Source organism: Contarinia nasturtii, unplaced genomic scaffold (assembly GCF_009176525.2).
Source record: "Contarinia nasturtii isolate CC-2019 unplaced genomic scaffold, AAFC_CNas_1.1 Cnas_scaffold_187, whole genome shotgun sequence".
NCBI classification, from domain to species: Eukaryota; Metazoa; Arthropoda; class Insecta; order Diptera; family Cecidomyiidae; genus Contarinia; species Contarinia nasturtii.
Window position 1 is genome coordinate 1922472 of NW_022197544.1, and position 23356 is coordinate 1945827.

At 33.5% G+C, this 23356-nt stretch overlaps 9 protein-coding genes across 16 annotated transcripts; 6 read left to right on the forward strand and 3 right to left on the reverse strand.

Moving 5' to 3' along the window:
- The first annotated feature begins 5 nt into the window (after positions 1-5).
- On the forward strand, positions 6-1375 carry LOC116336709 (beta-1,4-galactosyltransferase 7). Its single transcript, XM_031760759.1, has 3 exons — positions 6-317; positions 429-1008; positions 1076-1375. Exons 1-3 carry the CDS (start codon positions 218-220, stop codon positions 1308-1310), a joined length of 915 nt encoding a protein of 304 aa, XP_031616619.1. The 5' UTR covers positions 6-217; the 3' UTR covers positions 1311-1375.
- A 95-nt stretch (positions 1376-1470) lies between these two features.
- LOC116336708 (nicotinamide/nicotinic acid mononucleotide adenylyltransferase 3) lies at positions 1471-5127 on the reverse strand. 2 transcript variants are annotated; one of them, XM_031760758.1, is made up of 6 exons: positions 4864-5123; positions 4309-4535; positions 4067-4243; positions 3445-3701; positions 3035-3356; positions 1471-2072 (listed from the first exon to the last, which is right to left on the reverse strand). In XM_031760758.1, the coding sequence occupies exons 1-6, from the start codon at positions 4940-4942 to the stop codon at positions 2028-2030; spliced, it is 1107 nt and encodes a 368-aa protein (XP_031616618.1). In that variant the 5' UTR covers positions 4943-5123; the 3' UTR covers positions 1471-2027. The 2 variants fall into 2 exon arrangements, with proteins under 2 accessions (XP_031616618.1, XP_031616617.1); XM_031760757.1 differs by lacking the exon at positions 1471-2072 and having other exon boundaries at positions 2198-3356; positions 4864-5127.
- A 387-nt stretch (positions 5128-5514) lies between these two features.
- LOC116336707 (proton-coupled amino acid transporter 3) lies at positions 5515-7841 on the forward strand. Its single transcript, XM_031760756.1, has 8 exons — positions 5515-5882; positions 5961-6081; positions 6157-6269; positions 6353-6485; positions 6564-6676; positions 6736-6876; positions 6948-7154; positions 7248-7841. The coding sequence occupies exons 1-8, from the start codon at positions 5705-5707 to the stop codon at positions 7763-7765; spliced, it is 1524 nt and encodes a 507-aa protein (XP_031616616.1). The 5' UTR covers positions 5515-5704; the 3' UTR covers positions 7766-7841.
- Positions 7842-8271: 430 nt separating this feature from the next.
- LOC116352644 (retinol dehydrogenase 14) lies at positions 8272-11263 on the forward strand. 3 transcript variants are annotated; one of them, XM_031785376.1, is made up of 3 exons: positions 8272-8563; positions 10113-10396; positions 10462-11263. In XM_031785376.1, the coding sequence occupies exons 2-3, from the start codon at positions 10129-10131 to the stop codon at positions 11190-11192; spliced, it is 999 nt and encodes a 332-aa protein (XP_031641236.1). In that variant the 5' UTR covers positions 8272-8563; positions 10113-10128; the 3' UTR covers positions 11193-11263. The 3 variants fall into 3 exon arrangements, with proteins under 3 accessions (XP_031641236.1, XP_031641237.1, XP_031641235.1); XM_031785377.1 differs by lacking the exon at positions 8272-8563 and adding an exon at positions 8607-8799 and having other exon boundaries at positions 10110-10396; XM_031785375.1 differs by lacking the exon at positions 8272-8563 and adding an exon at positions 8607-8799.
- An 81-nt stretch (positions 11264-11344) lies between these two features.
- On the reverse strand, positions 11345-13918 carry LOC116336766 (isocitrate dehydrogenase [NAD] subunit beta, mitochondrial). Of its 2 annotated transcripts, XM_031760882.1 has the most exons (10): positions 13758-13918; positions 13569-13674; positions 13299-13337; positions 13120-13212; positions 12925-13041; positions 12652-12786; positions 12335-12571; positions 12181-12264; positions 11993-12118; positions 11345-11926 (listed from the first exon to the last, which is right to left on the reverse strand). In XM_031760882.1, the coding sequence occupies exons 2-10, from the start codon at positions 13608-13610 to the stop codon at positions 11696-11698; spliced, it is 1104 nt and encodes a 367-aa protein (XP_031616742.1). In that variant the 5' UTR covers positions 13611-13674; positions 13758-13918; the 3' UTR covers positions 11345-11695. The 2 variants fall into 2 exon arrangements, with proteins under 2 accessions (XP_031616742.1, XP_031616741.1); XM_031760881.1 differs by lacking the exon at positions 13758-13918 and having other exon boundaries at positions 13569-13751.
- Positions 13919-14139: 221 nt separating this feature from the next.
- On the forward strand, positions 14140-15723 carry LOC116336767 (fumarylacetoacetate hydrolase domain-containing protein 2). Of its 3 annotated transcripts, none has more exons than XM_031760883.1 (4): positions 14140-14253; positions 14414-14980; positions 15067-15398; positions 15472-15723. In XM_031760883.1, the coding sequence occupies exons 2-4, from the start codon at positions 14471-14473 to the stop codon at positions 15632-15634; spliced, it is 1005 nt and encodes a 334-aa protein (XP_031616743.1). In that variant the 5' UTR covers positions 14140-14253; positions 14414-14470; the 3' UTR covers positions 15635-15723. The 3 variants fall into 3 exon arrangements, with proteins under 3 accessions (XP_031616743.1, XP_031616746.1, XP_031616745.1); XM_031760886.1 differs by having other exon boundaries at positions 14509-14980; XM_031760885.1 differs by having other exon boundaries at positions 14539-14980.
- Positions 15724-15733: 10 nt separating this feature from the next.
- On the reverse strand, positions 15734-16626 carry LOC116336769 (39S ribosomal protein L35, mitochondrial). The gene is made up of 2 exons (XM_031760888.1): positions 16495-16626; positions 15734-16376 (listed from the first exon to the last, which is right to left on the reverse strand). The coding sequence occupies exons 1-2, from the start codon at positions 16514-16516 to the stop codon at positions 15787-15789; spliced, it is 612 nt and encodes a 203-aa protein (XP_031616748.1). The 5' UTR covers positions 16517-16626; the 3' UTR covers positions 15734-15786.
- A 46-nt stretch (positions 16627-16672) lies between these two features.
- On the forward strand, positions 16673-20268 carry LOC116336765 (MICOS complex subunit Mic60). Of its 2 annotated transcripts, XM_031760879.1 has the most exons (9): positions 16673-16881; positions 17216-17355; positions 17416-17633; positions 17701-17932; positions 18000-18928; positions 19141-19161; positions 19336-19494; positions 19564-19852; positions 19936-20268. In XM_031760879.1, the coding sequence occupies exons 1-9, from the start codon at positions 16834-16836 to the stop codon at positions 20111-20113; spliced, it is 2214 nt and encodes a 737-aa protein (XP_031616739.1). In that variant the 5' UTR covers positions 16673-16833; the 3' UTR covers positions 20114-20268. The 2 variants fall into 2 exon arrangements, with proteins under 2 accessions (XP_031616739.1, XP_031616740.1); XM_031760880.1 differs by lacking the exon at positions 19141-19161.
- Positions 20269-20388: 120 nt separating this feature from the next.
- Positions 20389-22471, forward strand: LOC116336768 (cilia- and flagella-associated protein 36). The gene is made up of 5 exons (XM_031760887.1): positions 20389-20754; positions 20846-21045; positions 21136-21380; positions 21453-21588; positions 21650-22471. The coding sequence occupies exons 1-5, from the start codon at positions 20649-20651 to the stop codon at positions 21911-21913; spliced, it is 951 nt and encodes a 316-aa protein (XP_031616747.1). The 5' UTR covers positions 20389-20648; the 3' UTR covers positions 21914-22471.
- The last annotated feature ends 885 nt before the right edge of the window (positions 22472-23356 follow it).

Consider the following 23356-nt stretch of genomic DNA (forward strand, 5'->3'; position numbering starts at 1 on the left):
AACAAATGATTTCAAACAATTCAAATAATTTCCATTGACTGCGATAATTTGAACTGTCATCGCTCGATGGCGTGGATATCGTTTCGTATGTTTTAATCTGTCAAAATTACTGATTGCAAACAAAAGTATATGTAAGTGATTCACTTTTTGTGATTTGATTTTATTTAAATGACCAATGATGAGATCAAAATCAAGGATCTTGATTAAATAAGAGAAAATGAAATTCAATAATGCACACATGAAATTCTGTGGTGCATGCATTTTAATTTCATTCGCAACAACATGCTTGATAAGCATTTTACTCACAGCCTCTCCCGGTACGTTATTACTTCATTCCGTATAGTTTCGCTATTTATTTCGATAAAATTCTATCGATTTCAAAAACAAAAATATGAATTATCAAATATCAATTGATTACATAATTTCAGAGAGCTGTGATTGCAGTAGTTCACCGCGTACTGCACAACAAATTCATTTGGATAAAAATGATGTTTCAAATTCAAATGCAAATAAGCCAAAACTAGCAATATTAGTGCCATTTCGTGATCGATTCGATGAGCTATTACAGTTTGCACCGCACATGACAGCATTTTTAAATCAACAATCAATACCACATCATATATTTGTGTTGAATCAAGTGGATCGCTATCGTTTCAATCGTGCATCGTTGATAAACGTTGGATTTGTGTACACAAAAAATGACCACGACTATATTGCCATGCATGATGTTGATTTGCTACCATTAAATAATCAATTGCACTATGAATATCCAAAAGATGGACCATTTCATGTTGCTGCACCAGATTTACATCCAAAATATCATTACAACACATTTGTCGGCGGCATTTTATTAGTGAAACGTGAACATTTTGAACTAATGAATGGCATGTCCAATCGATATTGGGGATGGGGACTCGAAGACGATGAATTTTATGTTCGTATAAAAGATGCCAAGCTACCAGTTGTACGACCCATTAATATTACAACCGGAATAAATAATACATTTGCGTAAGCAACAAATTTAGACTCTCTTTTTTCCAGTGCCAAAAATTAACGAACCAAATTCACATTACAGACATATACATGATCGAGCACATCGCAAACGAGACACAGCGAAATGTTTTAATCAAAGAGAGGTGACTAGGAAACGTGATCGTGAGACCGGACTGTCCTCACTTAATTATAGAATAAGCAGCATAAATAAATTACGAATCGATGATGTGGTTAATGTAACGATTGTTAATATTCAATTGATTTGCAATCATCAAGAGACCCCATGGTGCGACTGTAGTAATGAAAAGAAATTATAGACTAAAAAACATTTTGATTGACATACGATTCAATAAATTCGTCAAAATTTGTATTATTTAAAGCATCTGTCTGTCTATCAATTTTTCTCGCCTGTATCTGTATGGTAAGTATTTCAAATAGAGCTTCACAGAAAATAGAAGATAAATAAAACTCAAAACATTGTCTATGTAAACTATTCATTTATATTTTGGTTGGAATTTTAAAATTGCATCGTTGCAATGCACTTATTTAACAATTCAGTCGATTTTTTCTATAATTGATTTTGTCCTTTATTCTTTTAAGTCAATGTATTTAATTTGGTAATTTGTTAAGTATGATAGAACTTTGAAATGAAATAAAATAAACAGTGATTCGAATTGAATATTGCAAATAGCAAATTCAACTGAGATGTTTTTCATTATTTCAAATTCAAAACTCTATCATGTTCAAAAACACCATTTACTCATTTCCAACTCTTTTTCATAAATATACAACACAATAAAATCTAAACAATTTACAAAAAAGAATCTCTACATAAAAAAATATAACAATAAAAAAAGTCGAGCAAAATCAATTCAGACAAATACGTGTGTATTTCTACTAGATTTTTGTTCAACAAGAATAACACCATCATCACAATACACTTTATAGTATACTCATCTGCAATTAGAAGAACTTGACAAAAAAATGTTTTTTTTTTTTTGTAGTACATCGATTAAATAAATATCAATAAGTTATCATAAATCGCATGCAGAAGACTTTTTTCGTCTTTTTGTCTCAACCTGAAAATGAAAAAGAAATGAAAATAGATTTTTTTTAATAAAAATGAAAACAAAACCGAATAATGTGTAATATCGAAAAGAAATCAACTGGAAAAATCTACAAAATTAATAGTCAACTGTAAAATACATGCAGAAAATTAAATTGTAGCACTCATATCGTCTATACATAAGATAGAAAACGAAAAATCAAATTGGTGGACGAACTATAGTTATATAGTTAGATATAGATGTCTATTTGTATGTTGTATTTTCTACGTAAAATGTGTATTATTTGTTGCGCTCTAAAATTCTTAAAATCGATTGAATTTTTGTGCGTATAATCGTGATCTAATTACATGATCAACAACTTGGTTCTATCATTATTATTAGTATTATTATTGTGGTTAATTTCTGTGCTTTCAATGCTTGTGCATTTGAGCAAAATGTTTTTGTATGCTGTTGAGAATGATATTGCATATCCGAGCAAATGTAAAAATGTTTATATCTCTGTGTTTTCATTTCCTAATGAAACTAAATCAACATAAATATTTTCTAGAATCTATTGGTTATAAATTTAATATAGTCTCTTCAAATTTGAGCATATATATCAATATAAATACTTATGTTTTGTGCACTTGAGATAGTGTGTAGGTGTGGGCGTGAATATGTAAATTTGACATTTTTGGATTTGGTACAAAGGTGGAGAGTTAAACAACATATTCTTTATCACTAATTACGCGAATTCCGTGCGATGTGAATACAAACTGAATAAGATCGTTTTGGCTACGTTTCGTAGTGCTTGGCAAACATTCAGCGCTAAGTGTATCACTGGATTTGCCAGTGACATGATCATGGTGATGATCGGTATCATTGATACCGTTGGTTAGTTTGTCTAGCTGATTATCGGATATATATTCGATTTTCTTTTCCAGTGATTTATTATCGGGTGAAAGTGTGATTGTGCTTATTTTACAGACACCCACCTCATCTTCATGATCGATCGTACGTGTTCCGTTCATATCTGTACGAATTTGAATGGCTTGACCAGGACGATTGAGTCGTGTTTTTTGACTATTTGTCGTCGACAATAAACGTGACCGATCACCGGACGGACCATCATCACTATTGGCGGATGCGCTCGTTGCGCATTTCGAAGACTTTTTTGGCGAATTATCCGTTTCATCCATTGTTTCATAATTATAATTGGCTTGATCTGTTTTCTTAATATAATTGTCGTTTATATAATTTGGCGATAACGGTCGCACCAATACAGCTTCACTCTGACTCGGTGTCAAAATATGTTTACTGAAATTAATAAGAAAAATTCGGTTAATTTTGGGTGAAAATAAAAATAAAACTTTTTACAATGTTGAGAATGAAAATGAGTCCTTACCTAGAATCAGCACCGTACAATTTTTGTTGTCGAAGATATTCGACCACATTATCATCAAGCATATACTTGACAGAAAGACCACGACGCAAATATCGACGCGCTAACGTTGAACTAACCTCGTTTGGAACCCAATTTGTCACGATGTCGATTTTCTTTTTGAATTTGGTCAACAAATCAGACTGAAAGATAAACTTTTCGGGACAATTTCCGCTTCGTGATATCACCACAATACCGTGCTCTCCAAGAATGGCTTCGATCTGAAATTGATGACATTTTACGAGAATTTTTCAAATGAGAGACAGCTTCAAGAAACACTTTTTTAAGGAATAAACTTTGGTCTTGGCTTAATGAATGAGATTCATTGAAAATCAATATTTTTTTTCTTTCGGCTTATTTTCACGGATGATGACTTTATACATTCCATCCGTGTTCGTTAAATTAAGCTTGCGAATATAGATGAATAAATGCATTAAAAAAGAAAATAAAATCATAAAATGGATTTACAATCAGACAGAAATTGTATGGTAGAAAATAAATACGATCAATCAGTTGCAAGCCTTCTGTTTCGACAGTGAGCCTTTTCCTTCGTGTTGTTTGAAAATCAATATAATAATTTACATACATCATCTTCTTTCCAAAGATTTGGCGTGGCAAATGATTCCAGCAAATCGGCACCACACAATAGTTTGACTTGTACTCGGCTTCCTTTGTACTTGTAAATGTTAGGTGGTAACCAACTGGGTATGGTTCCATTAACTCCATTCGATGTTTTATCGTTCAAAATTGAATTGATGTAATTCTAAACCAAAAAAAAAGAAAATGAATTGAAAATGCATTCTAATCAGAATATTTTCCTCTTTTTACCTGATGATATTGTAACACACAACGTGTACGCGTCCAGTCAGTTTGTTCGTTGCATTCCCAGTCTGATAATCGAATCCACTCAGATGATTGAATTGATATTTTAACCATTGCGCATCTGTGAAGACCAGCAACCAAGTCAGGTTTTCGATATGAATCATGGACAGGAGACATAATGCCACCGATAACTTCATACTCTTCTCGTTCGCGAAATTCATCACGTGCAATTTCTATCAGATAAACAAATCACAAATTTATTCTTATATAATTTGAACGACATCAATTTTATGTTGTTTATTGAGGCACAAATCGAAGTAAAAATGTTCGTAACAACTTTCACACTCTTCGATAAATTGCATTTTATCTTTTTGCAGAATATGTTGTAATTGTTCTTTTTTTCTTTTTCAACATTTTTTTTTTGCAATTTCAAAATTATTGATTAAACAAACAATTATAATTGTCAATCACATCATCTTGTTGATAAAGCATACATATAATGTGATTGCGTGTATGTGTGTCTAGCGTAATAAAATATCTGCAATGAAATATTATACGTACCGAACATTCTCAAATGCATTGGAGTGGGAGGATTGAATGAGCCACATGCTAAAAACATAATTTTCTTTGACGACACCATGTTTACACCACTATAATTTAACACACTCTAGTCACCAATTATGCGTGTTTACAAGAGAATTTTTTGTTTGAATTTAAATGTAAAAACATGATGTACCCTTTTTGGCAAACGCAAAATGCGCACTGTTTCGAACTGAGTCGAGAAATGTCAACAATATACTGATTTGCTACTATGGGAATTTGTCTATTTTATTTGACTTTTGTTTGATGTATAAATCAAAAGGAGAAGAAGAAAGAAAAAAAAAACATTATCTGCACAACACGTGGTGCCATCTATCGAATTGTTGGCGAAACAATTCTACCGCGTACTAGGATGGAATTTGAATATTTAGAATCAAATCAAAATGAAAATTATTGCATTTAATTCGGTGCTATTGAATCGCATATCAAATTAGGTTTCATAAAAGTGAACGAATTGGTTGAAGTGCGTATAAGTGTAGATGGTTGCTAACTGTGCCAACGGTTATTTGATATTGTTGTTAAATACTATGGCTTCCTATGGCTAGTGCTATACTTGCGTGTACGATTTACGCTTGTACGAATAGTAAACTCGATTATATATAAAGATATGGTTCCAATTCTAATTTCAGCTCTGTTGCCATCGCTTCAATTTATTTCCACTTTGGTCAAAATGATATTTAGAAAGCCACATTTCAGTTTGTCATTCAATTGAAGTTACATCGAAAATGTATCCTGGAATAAATTCGTTGTAATAAATCGTTTCGTTTGCCATAAAGTAGAAGAAACCAAGTGATCAGTGAATATGGAACGAATATTACCCCAAACATTTCAACCACCGTCATGGACAGACCGAGTTAAAATATGTGTAAAGAAACTGTGTCGCGTTCGTGGACTAAATGTATTGTTTGCTACACTTTGTATTATTGATCTATTCGGTGTGTTCCCAATCGTTGCATTGCCGGGCGCCCTAATTTCATGCGGTAAAATAATAACGGACATTTGAAATATTTTCGTGCATTTTCGATGCATCCATTTATTATTTCCACGAATTTATCTAGGTTACTACGGTATTCCATTGCTAGTATTTGTCCTTACCATACAAATTTACACGGCAATCGTATTGGGACGTTGTTGGATTATTGCCGAAAAACTCGATCCAAATATTATCGAGAAGAAGCGGTAAGGATGATGTGATAAATCGAATAAACAAATTGTTCTCATTCCATTTGATTTGATTTTTTTTTTGCAAGAAAGAACTCCATATGCTGCGGTTGGTGAATTGACTTATGGCAAGCGAATGCACATTTTTGTGAATATTATGCTGAATATAACGGTATTTGGTGCAGGAATTCCAAATATTTTAGTCGGTATGGGTGGCAATAATTTAAGCATTTTTTCAATTTTTGTCATAAGAATTTCAAGTATTTTACTTATATGTGTATCTTTTCAGCTTCACAAAATCTACAATTGATTGGTCAACGCATTAGCGATGATGAATTCCAGTTTTCATTTTGCTACTGGTTAATTGTGCTTGGCTTTTTCATGTGTCCGATTATGTGGCTGGGAAGTCCAAAGAACATGAAGTATTTCGAATATTTCCAATTGACAAAAAATGTTCAATTTTAATTTTATGCAACAGTATTTTTTGCATTTGTCAATAGAACAATTGCGAGCATATCGGTTGTGACTGTTCTCACCGTTTCAATTCTTATTTGGATCAGTATTTTGGACGATGATAGCGTTTCAAGTGAATCATTTGTTGGAATTAGTTTGGGTATGAATATGCGATTTTGATAAAAATTGAATAAATAAAAAAATAATTCTATTGTTTAGATCAACCTGATTATATTATGATGCTAAAAGTGTATGGTATGATTGCATTTCAATTTGATATCCATCCGATGTTAATGACTATTGAAGTCGATATGCAAAATAAACGTGAAATTGGAAATGCAGTTTGTTACGGAATAGCAGGTACAAATAGCATCATTCTTTGCTTTTGGAATTTTATTGATGCGACAAATTTCAATTTGATTTATATTTAGTAACATGCACTCTGGCCGTAATCACAACAATATTAGCAGCCCATCAATATGGCATAGCAACGGCGGCAAATGTTTTGGAAATTTTACCCAACAGTAATTTATTGTATGCGGTAACATTGCTGGTGACGGTGCAATTATGTTTGTCACATGCCGTCGGCAGTTCGGCACTCTTTCAAAATATCGAAGAATATTTACGCATACCAAGAGGTTTGTTTGTGTTTATAAGCCGAAACGCTGCTCTTTTCCGCATAAAATGTTAATAATTTTGTTGTTGTTGTTATTGCATTCCATTTATAAAAGACTTCAACTTCAAGCGTTGCATTCTTCGGTCGATAATAATTGCTTTGGCGGTTACCATTGCTGAGTTGGTGCCACAATTTGATATGGTCATGGGAATTATCGGTGGAACACTAACTGGTCCAATGATTTTTATATTACCACCACTTTTCTATCGTCGTTTAATTCGAATGGAAAGGGATTTTGATGAGCAAAACGAACGGGAGACCTTCAATCAACTAACCATTGCCAATTCGGATGATGATATTTTTAACCAACGTGATTTTCAGCATCGACACGACGATAACTATGGAACATTTGCCAAACAACCGAAACGATATATCGCACGTTCCGATTTTAATTTATGCTTCTGTACCGATTCATTTGCTTGCGATTCGTTAATTTGTGTGTCGGTTATTATTTTTGGATTAATTGTCACAATCACTTCAACATACTTTAATTTGACGACGGTATTGAATAACTTTGATGATTTTAGGTCACCGTGCATTCAAAACATAAGTGCATCATTCGGTGAACTTTGAGGTGGTTTTTTTCATTTTTAAATTTATTTTGATCAAATGTCTTTGTAAAAATATAAATAGCGATTTACAAGCGGTAATAAACGTAGTGCCAAAATAAGCACAAATTTATGCTTGAAAAAAAAAAAACAACAACAAAAAAATTGTCACACCCATATTTGTGTATGTATTTTTAATAATTTGTTTTCCTCTTCAGAAGTATAAAATAATACAAAACAAACAAAAAATTGTCATTTTCTAGAAAATTATAAATCAATTGTTTAAAAATAGAGTTTATTTCTGGTTATGTGTCGGAGCGACATTGAATGCAGACGAAAAGGTCGAGCAACAGGTACAATAAAACGTGTAATGGATTTTGTTGAACATGCCATCCTTCTCGCGCGATGGATATGCAACACATAAGAAAAGAAAACGCGAATTTATTTTTGTTGTTGTTGTTGATGATGATGTGTAAAGTGCTGTGCTTCATTCATGTGTGCGACGCTGTAACATTGTACGTTGAGCGCAAGCAACTAGTTGATTACAGATCATCGTTTCGTATACATCACGAATAACCAACTCTTTATTATTTATACTACTGGAAGAAATACAAAAGAGGAAAATTCCAGTGTATCTGTGTGTGTGCGTGTGAGAGAGAAACAAATTTGAATACAAATTGTACAAAAAAAATTTGTTGGGTCGGTATTCGAAAGTTTAAGTCGATTCAGGTCTCTGATCAATGTATTATGTCCCCCACTCATCGGAAGATATTTTAATGTGTTGTGATTTACGTCTACCAAACTAAACAAAATGCTGACCAAGGTAACGAAACACAAAATATATATATATATTTATTGTTAACAATATTCTTTGCGATGAGACTTACTCATAACGACAAGTTTTAAGTTTTATTGTTGCATCTCCGCCGCGTGTGCTTACATATGCACGACACTTGTCTCAAGCGTACAATTGAATTTGAAATTTTTAAACAGAAATTCGCAACCATATAATTTTAATCATTGTTCCATTCATTTCGTCATTTTGCTAGTACATCAAGAGTAAGTGTTGATTTTTATTGGATTCAAAAAAAACTCAAACGAAATACACTTTACACAATTTCAAACGAAAATTTATATGAAAACATTATTTATTATTAGTGAAAAAGTTAGAACAAATTAAAGAACAACAGCGGGATTTGGTGGCAATTTAAAAACAAAAATTTAATAAAATAATTGCGTTCTTTTAAATAGCATGACATTATCATTTAACGATAATATAATATTGTCAAGCAAACATTGTGAATGAAGATAGCATTGTCATTGATTTGAAAGAAAAAGCACTTACAGAAGCAATTATACGCCCGAAAACGTGATGATGATCGGAAAATTAGTTTTTTTTTAGAAAGTAATATATCGTGTACTCATTTAAATGTTTCAATGTATGTTATTAAATTGCGAATGACTTATAAGTAATGTGGTTTTTTTATTGCTCAAGTGTCGTAAAATGAATCAACGGAAAATGTAGGGAAAAAATCGATGATTCACTTGCTGATCAGCAGCCAGTTTTATCCATTTTAAGAGATTGTCAAGTACTCCGTAAACTATTGCGAGACATAGAAAAAAACCAGTATTATCATACAAAATGTTTTGTAGGTTACTCTCACAGTGCAGTTCAATTGCTTTCACTCTTTCTCTTTAATTGCCGTAATGTTGCCAATCAAGACGTTTCCGTGCGTGAAGACATCCACATTACCTCATTAAAATACAATCTCGTTACGCAACACTATCTCACTTCAAATCTCATACAATCTTTTTGTATTGCAAAAACAAAATACATGTGGAAACATAAGCAACATAAAAACTTACGGAGAAAAGAATGAAACAACATATCACAGTCCACTGAATATTGAACTTTCCGATATATTTTTTTATGGAAGAACTGGTTTTTTTGTTATTTCAATACGTTGCGTATTTTTTTATTTCATGTGGTTCAAATTTCTCGACCATTGAATGAACTTGAGCTATTAGATGCGAAGCTGGGTTATACTTATACCTGATTTAAAGCATATATTTAAAACATGTTTTCAAAAATATGCAATCATATTTTTTTTTTTCTTCAAACCGGATCAAATGTTTTTCAACCTTCATTTATCTTCGGTGTTACCGGGTTGTGTTTGGCATTCTTCATTTTCTTCATGACAAAGAAATTCAGTTTGTGATTATAAATAAATGTCGATGTCAATGTTCAAGGCCTTTTCGCTCTTATGTGTTATTTACTTTTTCTCTTTTCTCGTATTTCCAATCACTGAATCCTCTTGTAATGCGTTGTTTTTTTTTTCTTTCTTTCTTTTTAAATCATTTTATTTCAGTAGCTGTTTTAACTGAGCAATGGTTGGAATCGATTTTAGTTGTCCGATTGTTCAAATTCTAATCGCACTAGTTGTTACTTCGATTATATTTGCAATATCTGTTCTTCGTTTGTACTGTTTCTTAACACTTGGAAAGTGTAAATCGCGTGCCAAAATGGATGGTAAAACTGTATTGATTACGGGTGCCAATGGTGGTATTGGCCGTGAAACTGCAAAAGATATTGCCAAGCGTGGTGCACGTATTATTTTGGCATGTCGTAATTTAAATGCAGCCAATGAAGTTAAAGGTTTGGAATTTGATTTTTGTTTTAATTCGATTCGATTTTTAAATTAATTTTAATTTGTCTTTTAGATGAAATTGAAAAAGAGACCGGCAATAAAAATGTGGTATGCAAAAAATTGGATTTAAGCTCACAGAAATCGATTCGTGAATTTGCCGCTGATATTAATAAAACCGAATCAAAATTAGATGTGCTTATTCATAATGCTGGTATGGCATTGGCATTTCGTGGTGCAAAAAGTGAAGATGGCATTGAATTGACAATGGCCACTAACCATTACGGACCATTCTTGCTAACACATTTATTGATTGATTTACTTAAAAAATCAGCACCAAGCCGTATCGTTATTGTTGCATCCGAATTGTATCGCTTGGCCTCGGTCAATTTGAACAATTTAAATCCAATCAATACAAAGCCAGCCGCTTATTTGTATTATGTGTCCAAGTATGCAAACATTTATTTTGCACGTGAATTGGCCAAACGTATGGAAGGCACAAATGTAACGGTTAACTCATTGCATCCTGGCATGATTGATACGGGCATCTGGCGCAGTGTTCCATTCCCATTGAATTATCCAATGAAATTGATAACAAAGGGTTTCTTTAAAACACCAGTACAGGGTGCACAAACAACCATTTATTGTGCCGTTTCGGATGAATTGAACAACGTATCTGGCAAATATTTTATGGACTGTAAGGAACATTCGTTGAGCGCAGCCGCCAGTGACATGGACAAAGCGAAGAAATTGTGGGAAGAATCAGCGAAAATAGTTAAACTCACCGAACAAGATCCAAAAATCTAAGCAAATCAATTTTCATGATATTTTAAGTAATTTTACATTTGCTTGACATTGATAAAAAATGAATAAAAAAATGATATTAAAATGAATAAAAACCAAAAATATGCTGTTTTTTCTGATTTTTTTTTTAAATGAAACAATTATTTAATTTATTTTTTTTTTCATATTGTCTAGATCATTTAAATAAATATGAATTTATATTCACAAGCTTGAAAATTGAAACAGCCAAAACAAATAGTTTGTATTAAGTTCTCATTTTGCCGTCGGCTGGTAACTTTTGGCCGAAAAAAAAACATAAAATGGGTAATCAAAGGAGACTCTCGAGCTGTATGCATGCATTATTGGAAAAGATGGGTTAATTGATATATAGGAGAAAGGATATGGATATAATTTATTTCAAGGATGTGGGTGTGGTGGGGGAGAAGGTGACGGTTAGAGATAGAGAGAGTGTGTATACGAACGGATAAATTTTGCATTTACATCACACAGGATACATCAGTTGTAACTTATTTAAGATTCGCAATGACAGCCAAAGTGAACTCATTGGTTGTATTTTGTCCACCAAGATCTTTGGTTCGAACTTTGCCAGCTTTCAATACACGATTGATTGCGTTCGTAATCATATCGCTATAACTGTGCAAATTTACATGGCGCAACAATTTTGTGCTGCACAACAGCATGGCAGTTGGATTGGCAACATTTTTACCAACCGCTTCTGAGAAAGTGTGGCGCGCACCCTGTATAACAAATGAAAATGAAATTAGAATCGTAAACGATGTGGCTTACCGGCTATCTGTACTTACCGGTTCAAAGACACAGGTTTCAGCCGAATATGATGCACCGGCTACAACACCAGCACCACCAACCAAACCGCAAGCAATATTATCGACGATGCTACCGTATAAATTTGGTGTAACCATAACATCGAACTAAAATCAAATGCCAGATGCTATGATTTAATTGTAAATACAAAATGCTAAATATAATCTACCTGATGTGGATTTGATACAAGTTGCATAGTTGTATTGTCAACAATCATCTTCTCGAATTGGATACGTGGATACAATTTCGAGATCTGAAAGATTCAAACATTTAAATGAATTTTTATTCGTAAAGTAATCGACAATTGATGTGTGCGCGTTCACCTCTTCACAGCTTCGTAAGAATAAACCATCGCCGAGCTTCATGATGTTGGCTTTGTGCACACAAGTAACCTTCTTACGATTATTTTTGGTGGCATAATCAAAGGCGAATTTTGCAATGCGCATTGATTTTTTGGCGGTAATAATTTTTAAACACTCAACAACACCATCGACTGATTCATGCTCTAACGCCGAATATTCGCCTTCGGTTTGTTCTCGAATAATAACACAATCAATATTCTAAAATGAAAAATGTAAAACACGAAACGATTATAACTCAACGAGCGGCTCACCACATTCATTTAAATTATGGTATTTACATTATGACGAGTTTTAACACCGGGTAAACTACGAACATGCACCACATTTGCGAATAAATCCAATTCATTACGCAATTTCATGTTCAATGTTTGTAGCTCACCAGTTCGACTGTAGTCTGGAGTGGCCAAAATACCCTGAAAATTGCATCAACATACAATAATTAATAAAAAGTACAAAAATATGGGAGCAGCTCAAAGATACCCGCACCTCTGCGGTGACTCTTATAGCTTCACAGATAAGGTTAAACATATTTAAAAATAAATTGGACTAACCTTAAGACAAATCTTATTTTTTTGAATGGATGCCCTTACATCTTCAAGTTTCGAGCTCAGCACTGGATTAATTTCGGAGAAGAAAAACGTTTCAAAGTCTACAGGAACGTTTGCAGCCTTGAAAATAACACATCAGTATGATTAAAATATTTTGTTCGAAGCTTTAGCTCATGAAGAAAAATCATTTTTTTTTACTTTGAAAACTTCCTGCACGGAGTAGACCAGCTCAGGACCAACACCATCACCCGGAATCAAAGTGCATTTAATGCGCTTTTCTGGTTTTGCGACCTAAAAGACGGACATAAAAGTTCTTTCATCATTATGTATATGCATATTCACGATTTAATGTGCAAAATATAATCCCAAGGACTTGCCTGCTGAACACATGCTGTCGAATGAATTCCGCGTGATGCCTACAATCTCACAGTTTGCATGGAACAATGTAAAAAAAAATTATTATTCATTTAGCATTGAAGATAAAAAAAAATATATAGATAGATAGATAAATATGTATTGCGAATAAAAGATGTCATTGCATAACCTCAATTTATCTATTTCAGATGTTTATATAATCCAAGTTAAAGTCAATTGGATTGAGCAAAAGAAGAAAAAAAAAAGTTTTGTTCGCATTGTGATAAATTCACCTGGTTTAGAGTACGACAAAGTGATCGGGCAATCAAAGACATTTTGGTTCACGTTTTATCGCTTTTCAGCACCGTTCGAAACTGTTTTATTGTAGCAAAGTCCTTGCTGAAAAAAAATAAACAACACAAAATTTTATAATAGAATTAAAACTGTATTTTGATCGAATATAGTTTGACTGTCAGTTGTACCTCGTGAGTAATAGTAATAATTCTCGTCTCATATGTCCGTTCAAAGTGGATATATACGTGCAAATCGAAATGTCATATGATGCCACGATTCTACTACACTTTGTAAAGGCTGAAATTCATTCTTGTACGTTTGGAATTGTGATACTTTGCACGCTAACGATATCTGGTTATGTCCTGATGTAAATATATTCTATTTAAATGAGACACAATCTTCATTTCTTTCTTTTCTTTTTTGTAAAATATCACATGATTTATTTATATATTTTTTTTGCTCCGAAAATATATTAGCGGTAAATTGTAAACATCTGGCATCCAAATATTTTGAAAAGCTTACTTATCGTGTGCAGACTGTTTACATTTATTGACATATCAAACAGTTAAGTGTAATTGTCATTTGAGAAAGGTTCTATTTCGCTATTTGTACTGCGCCACTCTCTTTAATCATTTATTTTGGTTTGGGCACCTTTATCTCTGTCTCACCATTCTACGATTTTCGGTAAAGTATGATTGAGGTTTAATCATAGACAAAAAACATTGTTTGACTCATCAAATAACATCATTTGAATATCTTGCGTCGTAACGTTAAAATAATTATTTTTTTATTTTCTTTCTTCTCAATATAATTGCATTACACTGTCATACATAATTCAATCAAGACCAAAATTAATTCCATAGTGATAACACGAAAAGATAACGAATTCATATAACCAATTATGTCTGTTAGGATTTTAACAAATTTTACTCGTGCTAGCAAAAACAAAATACTTACAAACAATTTTAGAACACTCTTCAATCCATCGCTGCCAATCGACACGCCCACAAATTGTTCACATTTAACACGATCCTATTCCACCAATCAAGCGATGAGATTTATTCGTTTCCAGAGAGGTGACGACACCAAAGTTAATGTTGGATCCCTATCCGATGATGGAAAATGCTTTTTGGCATTCGATCAATCATTACCAAATGATATGATCGAATTGATCAAATCAAATCCAAATGCTGACCTTTTGAAATCGAACAATTGGGAACCGTTAACCGATGACATTAAATTATTGGCACCAATACAAAATCCCGAAAAAATCATTTGCATTGGATTGAATTACCTGGGCCATTGTCAAGAGCAAAACAAAGAAGCACCGAAGGAGCCAATGTTTTTCAGTAAATTTGCAAGCACTATTACTGGACCAACTGGTGACGTGATTTTGCACGCAATTACAAATGTTCGTTTTTTTTAACATATATAACATGTCAAATTTGAATGTTAAATGAATGACGCCCTTATCATTTACCAAAATTTCTTTATCAGCAATTGGACTGGGAGGTTGAATTGGCCGTCATTATCGGAAAAGTGGCGAGAAAAGTGAGCAAAGAAAATGCATTCGATTATGTATTCGGTTATAGTGTTGCTCAGGATATTTCGGCACGTGACTGGCAAAAAGCACGTAATGGAGGCCAATTTTTAATTGGGAAATCAATGGACACGTTTTGCCCACTGGGACCGGCTATTGTACATAAAAGTCTTGTTTCCGATCCACATAATTTAAAAATTACTTGTGACATTAATGGCATTAAAAAACAATCAGGCAATACCAGCGAACTTATTTTCCGTATTGATGATATCATACATTTATTGTCACAGTAAGTTTGTGAAATATACCATCACATCGAATTATGTTTTAGAAATGTCTGTTCTTTGTCTGTTTTTAAATAGATCCATCACTCTTAAGCCTGGTGATGTGATATTGACCGGTACACCGTCTGGAGTGGGTATGCATAGAAAGCCCGCTGAATTCCTTGCTGCCGGTGATGTTATCGAAAGTGAAATTGAATCAATTGGAAAAATTTGCAACAAAGTTGTTGCTGATACATTGTAAACATCAACAAAAATTTAGACAACGATTTTTCGATGGAATTATTAATTGATTGAAATATATAATATTGTTATTCATTTGAGATGAAATAAGATGCGGGTCTTTTGATTGGTTTTTTTCAAATAAAATCTATTTATTTTCTAAACGTTTCATCATCAATAATTCGCTTTAGACAATTCCCAACAAGATAGTGGTTTTGTTAGTGGTTTTTCTGGTTTTGGCATTGGTTTTCGTGCTGCATAATAGTATGTTCGCTCATGATACGGTTCATACAGATCGTCAATGTAGTATTTTGGTCGTTTCCAGAAATTGGTTACCATTTTATCAAGCAGATGGGCTTGCGTTTTATTGACAAGAACGTGTTGTCGCAAACGATGTTTGCGATTGCTTTTCTTTTTGTGCATTTTTTTATGGCGACCACATCGAGTTCGAATCCATCCGCCCCAATGAAGTCGATAAAATCGCTTGATAACCGCCTTCACTGTCTTCCGTTTATCTTTATGAATTGAATGTTTGCATACAGTTCGCACTGGCACCGATTCCAACTGTGCACTAAGCGCCGTTGGTGTAATTTGCTGTGGCAGACATCGTAAATGTTTCAATGCATCCGGAGCGCAAAGTGATTTCGTTAGTCCTGCATTAAAAGCTGTGAATCCTCGATTGGGAACATTTCGCACGACATTTGACTGAAGAGCTCCGGTCGATGAAAGCGCGTGATGGACGAGCGCATTTGTTCTCCCCAACACTGTAAATGACACGAAAATATTGAATGATCAATATTGATGCTATTGCTTTTATACTCAAAACGATTATTTTAAAGTTTATCAATTGAAATTTTACAAGAAATTCTAGAATTTCATTACCAGATCGTGCAACTCGAAACATTTTTTTCTCTCTTGGCCTGATTGTTGGTTAGAGAATTATTTGACATATATGTATGTATATTTTTGGTTAGAAAAATCTACTACGTTTTTTCATTCACTCATTTCTTTCGCTGGCCGTCTTTTTTCAACACACACACATGCATGCAATAGCTGTCAAATGCTAATTCAATGTCAAAATACATCCAAAAATTGTGCAGTTGTCATCAGGTGCGATAAATCGATTCGTTCGCTGAAAGTTGCAGTTTGATTTTTTGATTTAAAAAAAGTCGAATTTGAATTAAGTGAACGGGAGAAAGATCGAACCGAACTCAAACGACTATGATACGGCTTACAATAAATAACAATGCAATGTGGAACAGAACCACCGTAAGTATTTTATACTAGATCCAATACATATGTATGTATGTACACATCTACATTGCCGTATAACCTTAGAATATTTGTAATTGATCGAAATTACCAATGAATTTTCTTCGAGAAAAAAAAAAACTCCGAAAATCTATCAAAATGCAAATGATGTGTTTTTTGATGTCAAAGTCATGTAATGCCAAATTGTCGACTAACAAGTGACAAAATCTTATCATAACGATTAAAGTTTCGTTCACAAATATACATCACGTCAATTACATAATATGATAATATTCGCTGAGTTTTTTTCTCTCTTTAAATTTGCCTTTTATGGATGCCATTTCGCTCACAGGTTTCCAGATTGGCATCGCGCATAAAACAACATAGAAGCATTCACTCGAATCCACATCAACTACAGGAGGCTGGCGTTGGAAAGTATTTGGTGCTTCTTGCTCCTATCGCAGCCGCAGCTGGTGTTGTTGCATATGCAAAGTAAGTCAAGTTCTTTTCGCAACGGTGTAAATTCATCAACGTTTATTCTCATCAATGTAGGTCCGATGAAAAGTTCCGCAAATCTATTGTCGATACAGTTCCAGCAGCGGATCCACTACTGAAGATTTTACTTCAGGAAGAGGGAAATGTTGTAAGCGAAGCATCAAAATCAATTCAAAATGCAACGCAGAAAGTGGTCGGTGTTAAGGACTCCATAGTTGGCTATTTTGGTGACGATAAAACGGCCAAACAAACTGAAAAGCCGGCACCCGTTAAAAGTATTTATAGTCTTGTTCAGTTTCAGTCACATGTTCATTATTTATCACGTATATTTCATTTAACAAGGTTCATCATCATCATTATCGGCTGCTGTGGCATCACCACCTTTGCCATCGATCACAGCACCAAAGCCAACGGCAACATCTGATTCACCGGCTGCTAAAAAGCCATCGGCACCACCATCACCACCATCGTCTGCAGCCGACACCAAGGTGGCAAAACCAAAACCACAAGCCGATCCAAAACCAAGCGAACCCGTAAAATTGCCACCGGTTTTGACACAACCATTACCACAAACGTATGATATTTTGAATATTGGTTTAAAATTTTAAATCTTAATTTTTCACATTTTGCATACTATTTAGATTCGCCGATTTGGAAAAAGACATTGAAGTTGCTGCTCATATTGCTGTCAAGGAATACCAAAATGCAATTAAAATATTAAAAGAATATGGTGAGGATGTGAAAGCGGTTGTGGATCGTGTCATTGAACAATCCGATCATAGTTTGTGGTCAGTTTTAAAGAATAAAACGGCAGCTCGTGATAGCGCCGTTGAGAGCGCTGAGAGAACAGCACAAGCTGCACGAGCCCATATCGATAAATTGGAAAAGCATATAAAATCGGTTGGAAAAAATGTTGCACCGGAAATTATTGAGAAAACACAACGAAATATCGCCGTTATTGCTGATCAATTGAATAAATCCAAAGATTCATTGTACGAAGCAAAGGATTCAGCAAAATTGTCGGAAAAATACTGGAAAAAAGTGGAAGAGGCACGTCACTATTTTGTCGATCAAGTGCAAGCATTGTTTCCCGGCGTTGATTTAAGTGCAAAGAACTTAAACCTGAGCAAAGACGATATTGATCTATTTATTGTTCATGCATATTCACATGTGTTGGCCTATCAAAAAGAATTGCAAAAATTGAATGCCGAAGGTGAGACTCGTTTGAGACGTGCACTCGATGCATTGAAAGGTGAAGATCAAACGGAGGCCGTTAATCGTCAAGTTGAATACCTTTTGGAAAAAGAGAAACAAAAAATAAATATTGAAAATCAAAAGAAAATCTTGCGCATTCAAGCCGAAAGTGAAGGAAAACTTCGTAAACAACTGAAAGTACAGACAGAAGCTCACAGCGATCATTTGCAAGATGCTCTAAGTGAAAAAGAAAAGGAACTTCGTCGTATCTTCAACAATGAGCTCAACGAAAAATTGAGCGTTGAACAATCGGCATACAAACTTCAATTGGCCACCATGTTGGGTAAACTCAAGGGCATGGATTCAGCACTTAAAGGTACCGCCATTCTTTTGAAAATATCTCTCTGAAATAGGTTTTGTACATAGATCATCTTATTTATGTATTTCTTTATTGAAAACGAAAATTTTTACGGAAATGAAATGAAACAAATCGATTATCTAATAAGTTAATTAATATTTCATGTTCATATCATTTTTTCCACAATTGCATCACTAATCGTCTCATTCCATCTAATATTATGCTTAAAGAAATCGAGGGAGAACTACAAGGTTTGTGAGCTTAATTGAGCACAGTTGCTACCTTTCACGTATTGTAGTTTATATATTAATTTTCATATTTAGCTAATTCGGTAGAAATGTAATAATTGTTTCAGACGTATCCCATTTTATATGTTATATTTTACTTTGAATAAGTACATAATAATAATAGAAGTTTTTTGTTAGCTCGTGCCGACGCCGATCGTCAAGTTCATCAAGCGCAAGCCCTTTGGAGTGCCTGTTCAGCATTATGGTCATCAATGCGAACCGTTGACTCAAAACAATCGTGGCAGAACCAATTGAAACCACTGAAAGCCGAAGTCGAAGCAGTCAGAAGAGCATCAGGTAATTGAAATTTGCTTATTTTTGTTTTTGAAGAAAAAACAAATGAATTGAATTTTTATTTTAAAATAGAAAAAGACGAGCTGGTGAATGTGATTTTGGATGCCCTTCCAGAGGAGGCCAAAGCTCGTGGTGTTTATCCAGAGAATGCGATTCGTGAACGATTCCTTAATGTTGAGAAAGTGGCTCGTCAATTGGCTCTTGTGCCCGATGGAGATGCTTCAATTGTTACATACTTTTTGTCTTACTTGCAATCAGCACTGGTGATTCAACCAAAACAATTGATTTCCCAGGCCGAACTCAACAATGAAGCAATCGATTATGCCAAACTAAACACATTTGAAATTTTAGATAGAACGAGGTGGGTATTGACACATTTTTATTGTAAATTGTTTCGAAAGAGGATCGTAGAGTAACATTAATGGCACTTTTTTTTTTGTTTAGATATTGTGTCGATCGTGGAAACTTCACACAAGCACTTCGTTATGCCAATTTATTACAAGGTGCATCACGGAACATTGCCTCCGATTGGATAAATGAAACCCGATTACTTTTGGAAACACAACAAGCAATCGACGTACTATTGGCACATGCAGCAACTAGTGGGCTTGCTTTTCTGTAATTGTAAAAAATAAAATAATTATGTGAATCTGTTTGAATTGTGGTTGACCGCATAAAGTATAACTTATAGAGGTCATTTATTGTTAACGATAAAAAGAAAACAAAAACACAAAAAAGAAAAATCGAATTAAAACCATCTATCGAATACCGAATAAATATTGACAACTGTTTTATTGAAATAATTTGACCTCTTGAAAATCATGATTACTTTTCCGTCAACTTTCCGACCTACAGCCGACACACCAAATTCAATTAGTATAATGAATTTGTAAACAGTCACTATTGTAGTGACTGGTGGGTTACACCACAAAAAAGTGGATTGGACATGTTTATGTATTCTGGTTGCCTTGGTAACGATAATTAATCGAAACATAACGGGCAAATAAATCAATGCCATACATTATTACAATCAATTTAGTTCTAAAAAATTCTCATTCATTGTAACTGCATTGAATTGAATATAGTTTGGTGTCCAAAACGTAAAAATAAAAACGTTTTTATAAAAAGGGAATTTATTCAAAGTGAAATACAATAATATGGCCGAAGAGAGTAACGCTTGGGTATTTGATTCTTTGATTGGATTTTTGCACGGACCGGTTTGGAATGCCCCATTACAAACATTCATCGAGGAAAAGTCATTGAGTAAGCTGATTGCTACAACATAGATAAAAATCAAAAAACATAAATTATAGTAACATTAATTTCATTGATAACACTAAAATCCACCGAATAGTTTTCGATCCGAACGAAACTAGCGATGAAAATAGCGAAGAATATAAAAAAGTCTATGATGAATATAAGCATTTAGTTGATTTCATGCTGGGCAGTTTTATGGAAGAAATGCAAATCACACCCGAACAATTCGAGGTGGCATGCTTGGCTGGAAAGCATACCGCGTCTGGTATTTCATTTCATCAGGGACTCTTTCAACAGGTTTCCTATCTCTTTTTTTTTGTTTTCGTTTCGTTAAATCAATCATGTAAATGACAACAATTATACAAACATTATCACTTTGGGTGAAAGATTTGGGCAGCAAATGACATCCGGATATTTGTGCGTATGATGACCCAACGAAATGTTGAATTACAATTACAAGCATTGGATGTGATTGAGCGCAGACATTTAAATTCCACGGCATCATCGTCATTGGATGACGGTGATGTTGATAATCCGGCCGGCGCAAGTTGTGTCAATGTTAGCATCGATAAATCAATACCCGAACAAGACCAAGAGGAGGAACTGGATGATGTCATTCAAGAGGATGTGAAGTAATTGAATATGATGTCGATATGAATATCGAAATAATGTATTTCCATTCGTATTTGTTGAATCTATTCAAGGAAATCAGTGGAACACGAATTTGACGATAAAAACAGTTTGACGGACACTGAAAAGGATGTGGATAAAGCAATTGCCACGGATGAACAGGTTGCTGATCGAATGCAACGCTTGAATTTATATTTTGAAAAAGAAAATGTAGGCAATAATTGTTTGAATTTTTTTGAATTTATTTATGATTTTCGAAAAAAACTTTCAGAAAGTCGATGTTGATGAAGTCAAATCAAGACAGGAATACTTACGGGCACAACGAGATAAGATCGTTGCGTTAAAGAGAAGAGTGAGAACGGAACAATTGAATGCAAATGCTGAGCGTAATGGACGCCCAACTTCGGCTCAGGCTGCACAACGACTCCTTCTGAATGATGCAAAATTGGGTGACGGACCCATAGAAGCCTCTTTACAACTTCGGAAAACATTGGCCAAACGACTTCGAAACGAAGTTGTCAATTCAAAAGAGTAATCTCACCGCCAACACATTTAATAATGTCGTTTACCGCACACACTCACACGTTTGAAATATATAGCAAAAACACTTGCTTTAAAAAAAAACAAAGAGAGAAATAATATTCTTTTCTCATCTTTTTAACCACTATACTTTTTTACCACTAAAATGTTTTGTTTCTTTTATCATCCGTTTAACAAAAAAAAACAACATCTTTTTGAATATCAATGAAAAACTGTTTGGTTTAAAAAAATCAAAGAATTCATCCACGTACAATTGAAGTGATTTTATGCTGTTGTACATGTATAAGATTTGACGCATATACAGATTGGAGGTTAAAAGTTGGCTGGAACGATCATATGTGATGGCCAAAGGCAGATTCGATTAAAATTAAAATTAAATCTGAAAAACATATAATTAAAGAAACTATATTTTTAATTAATTAATTTTTTTTTTCACTTTATTTTTCTGTTTGTTTTTTAAATTTCTGTTGTTGTTGTTTTTTTATAAATACAATTGTTTGCATTTCAGTTTGTTTTATGTATCAATGACGGCGGACAAAACTGCTTGAGTTAAAAAATAAAGAAATAATTCTAAATTTAATTCGTGTTTTTCTGAAGGACACTATTTATAATTAAATAGCAAAAAAAAACAGATCACTGGGAAGTGTTTATTAAATTTCATCGAATTAGATGTCTTTTTTTTTCTATGGGATAATTTCGATTTAAATTTCAATTTCGATCGATACATATTTGTTTTGTTTAAAATCTTCAATGGAAATGTCGTTCAAATTAAAATGAAAATTAGTAGAAAAATTGAATAAATTGTGACATACATTTTACCGCACACAATGTCTATACAATTTTTTTAAATACATTATGCAAAAACGATTTTAAAAAAATGTCAACAACAAAATGTACAAAATGTACGTGTATGCGTTCAGTTTTACAATGCATTGCTAATGTATTTAGTCGCTGTGTTTTTATGCGGTTTATTTTCGTTTGAATTTAGGTTTATATTTTTGTTTCTATGAATGTATGGAAAATGTATTTGCGGTATGTGGTCACAATTGAATAAAATTGAGCTGTCCAGCTGTCTTGCCTTTTGCTTAAATTAAAGTGAATATTATCGTTCTTTCCCATTTGTGGCTGCCTGGTTTGGTTTATTTAATAACTAAAATTATGCATGATTTTCATTTACATTAAACATTGGGAAAAATGTAAATTTTTTTTTAGTTTATTTTTCCTAAATTTTTGTTTATCGCATTCGCTCAATTGTGAGCGTATATTGTGTTTCTTTCTGTTTAAATTATCGATTTGTTTTTTTTTCATTTTTTTTTTTCTTCATTTAAAAACCCTAAATAACAAAGGGTTTTTTGTTGAAATTCAAATAATTACTCCTTCTTGTATTGTTTTATTTTTCAGTATAATTTCTAATAATATTTATCCATACAATTATGCT

Bases quoted from the DNA above. Each gene is read 5' to 3' on its own strand.
- LOC116336709 (XM_031760759.1), top strand. From the start codon at position 218: ATGAAATTCAATAATGCACACATGAAATTCTGTGGTGCATGCATTTTA. The intron at 318-428 runs GTACGTTATTAC...ACATAATTTCAG, and splicing joins TTTACTCACAGCCTCTCCCG to AGAGCTGTGATTGCAGTAGT. The intron at 1,009-1,075 runs GTAAGCAACAAA...TTCACATTACAG, and splicing joins GGAATAAATAATACATTTGC to ACATATACATGATCGAGCAC.
- LOC116336708 (XM_031760757.1), bottom strand. From the start codon at position 4,942: ATGGTGTCGTCAAAGAAAATTATGTTTTTAGCATGTGGCTCATTCAAT. The intron at 4,244-4,308 runs GTAAAAAGAGGA...TTTTTGGTTTAG, and splicing joins GTGTGTTACAATATCATCAG to AATTACATCAATTCAATTTT. The intron at 3,702-4,066 runs GTATGTAAATTA...CATCAATTTCAG, and splicing joins ATCTTTGGAAAGAAGATGAT to ATCGAAGCCATTCTTGGAGA.
- LOC116336707 (XM_031760756.1), top strand. From the start codon at position 5,705: ATGGAACGAATATTACCCCAAACATTTCAACCACCGTCATGGACAGAC. The intron at 6,082-6,156 runs GTAAGGATGATG...TTTGCAAGAAAG, and splicing joins AATATTATCGAGAAGAAGCG to AACTCCATATGCTGCGGTTG. The intron at 6,877-6,947 runs GTACAAATAGCA...ATTTATATTTAG, and splicing joins AGTTTGTTACGGAATAGCAG to TAACATGCACTCTGGCCGTA.
- LOC116352644 (XM_031785376.1), top strand. From the start codon at position 10,129: ATGGTTGGAATCGATTTTAGTTGTCCGATTGTTCAAATTCTAATCGCA. The intron at 10,397-10,461 runs GTTTGGAATTTG...TTTGTCTTTTAG, and splicing joins TGCAGCCAATGAAGTTAAAG to ATGAAATTGAAAAAGAGACC.
- LOC116336766 (XM_031760882.1), bottom strand. From the start codon at position 13,610: ATGTCTTTGATTGCCCGATCACTTTGTCGTACTCTAAACCAG. The intron at 12,265-12,334 runs GTGAACGCGCAC...TGAATCTTTCAG, and splicing joins TCTTACGAAGCTGTGAAGAG to ATCTCGAAATTGTATCCACG. The intron at 11,927-11,992 runs GTAAGTACAGAT...TTTGTTATACAG, and splicing joins AAACCTGTGTCTTTGAACCG to GGTGCGCGCCACACTTTCTC.
- LOC116336767 (XM_031760883.1), top strand. From the start codon at position 14,471: ATGTCTGTTAGGATTTTAACAAATTTTACTCGTGCTAGCAAAAACAAA. The intron at 14,981-15,066 runs GTTCGTTTTTTT...TTTCTTTATCAG, and splicing joins TTTTGCACGCAATTACAAAT to CAATTGGACTGGGAGGTTGA. The intron at 15,399-15,471 runs GTAAGTTTGTGA...GTTTTTAAATAG, and splicing joins ATCATACATTTATTGTCACA to ATCCATCACTCTTAAGCCTG.
- LOC116336769 (XM_031760888.1), bottom strand. From the start codon at position 16,516: ATGTTTCGAGTTGCACGATCTG. The intron at 16,377-16,494 runs GTAATGAAATTC...TGTCATTTACAG, and splicing joins GTTTCGAGTTGCACGATCTG to TGTTGGGGAGAACAAATGCG.
- LOC116336765 (XM_031760879.1), top strand. From the start codon at position 16,834: ATGATACGGCTTACAATAAATAACAATGCAATGTGGAACAGAACCACC. The intron at 16,882-17,215 runs GTAAGTATTTTA...TTTCGCTCACAG, and splicing joins CAATGTGGAACAGAACCACC to GTTTCCAGATTGGCATCGCG. The intron at 19,162-19,335 runs GTTTGTGAGCTT...GTTTTTTGTTAG, and splicing joins AATCGAGGGAGAACTACAAG to CTCGTGCCGACGCCGATCGT.
- LOC116336768 (XM_031760887.1), top strand. From the start codon at position 20,649: ATGGCCGAAGAGAGTAACGCTTGGGTATTTGATTCTTTGATTGGATTT. The intron at 20,755-20,845 runs GTAAGCTGATTG...TCCACCGAATAG, and splicing joins CATCGAGGAAAAGTCATTGA to TTTTCGATCCGAACGAAACT. The intron at 21,381-21,452 runs GTAATTGAATAT...AATCTATTCAAG, and splicing joins GTCATTCAAGAGGATGTGAA to GAAATCAGTGGAACACGAAT.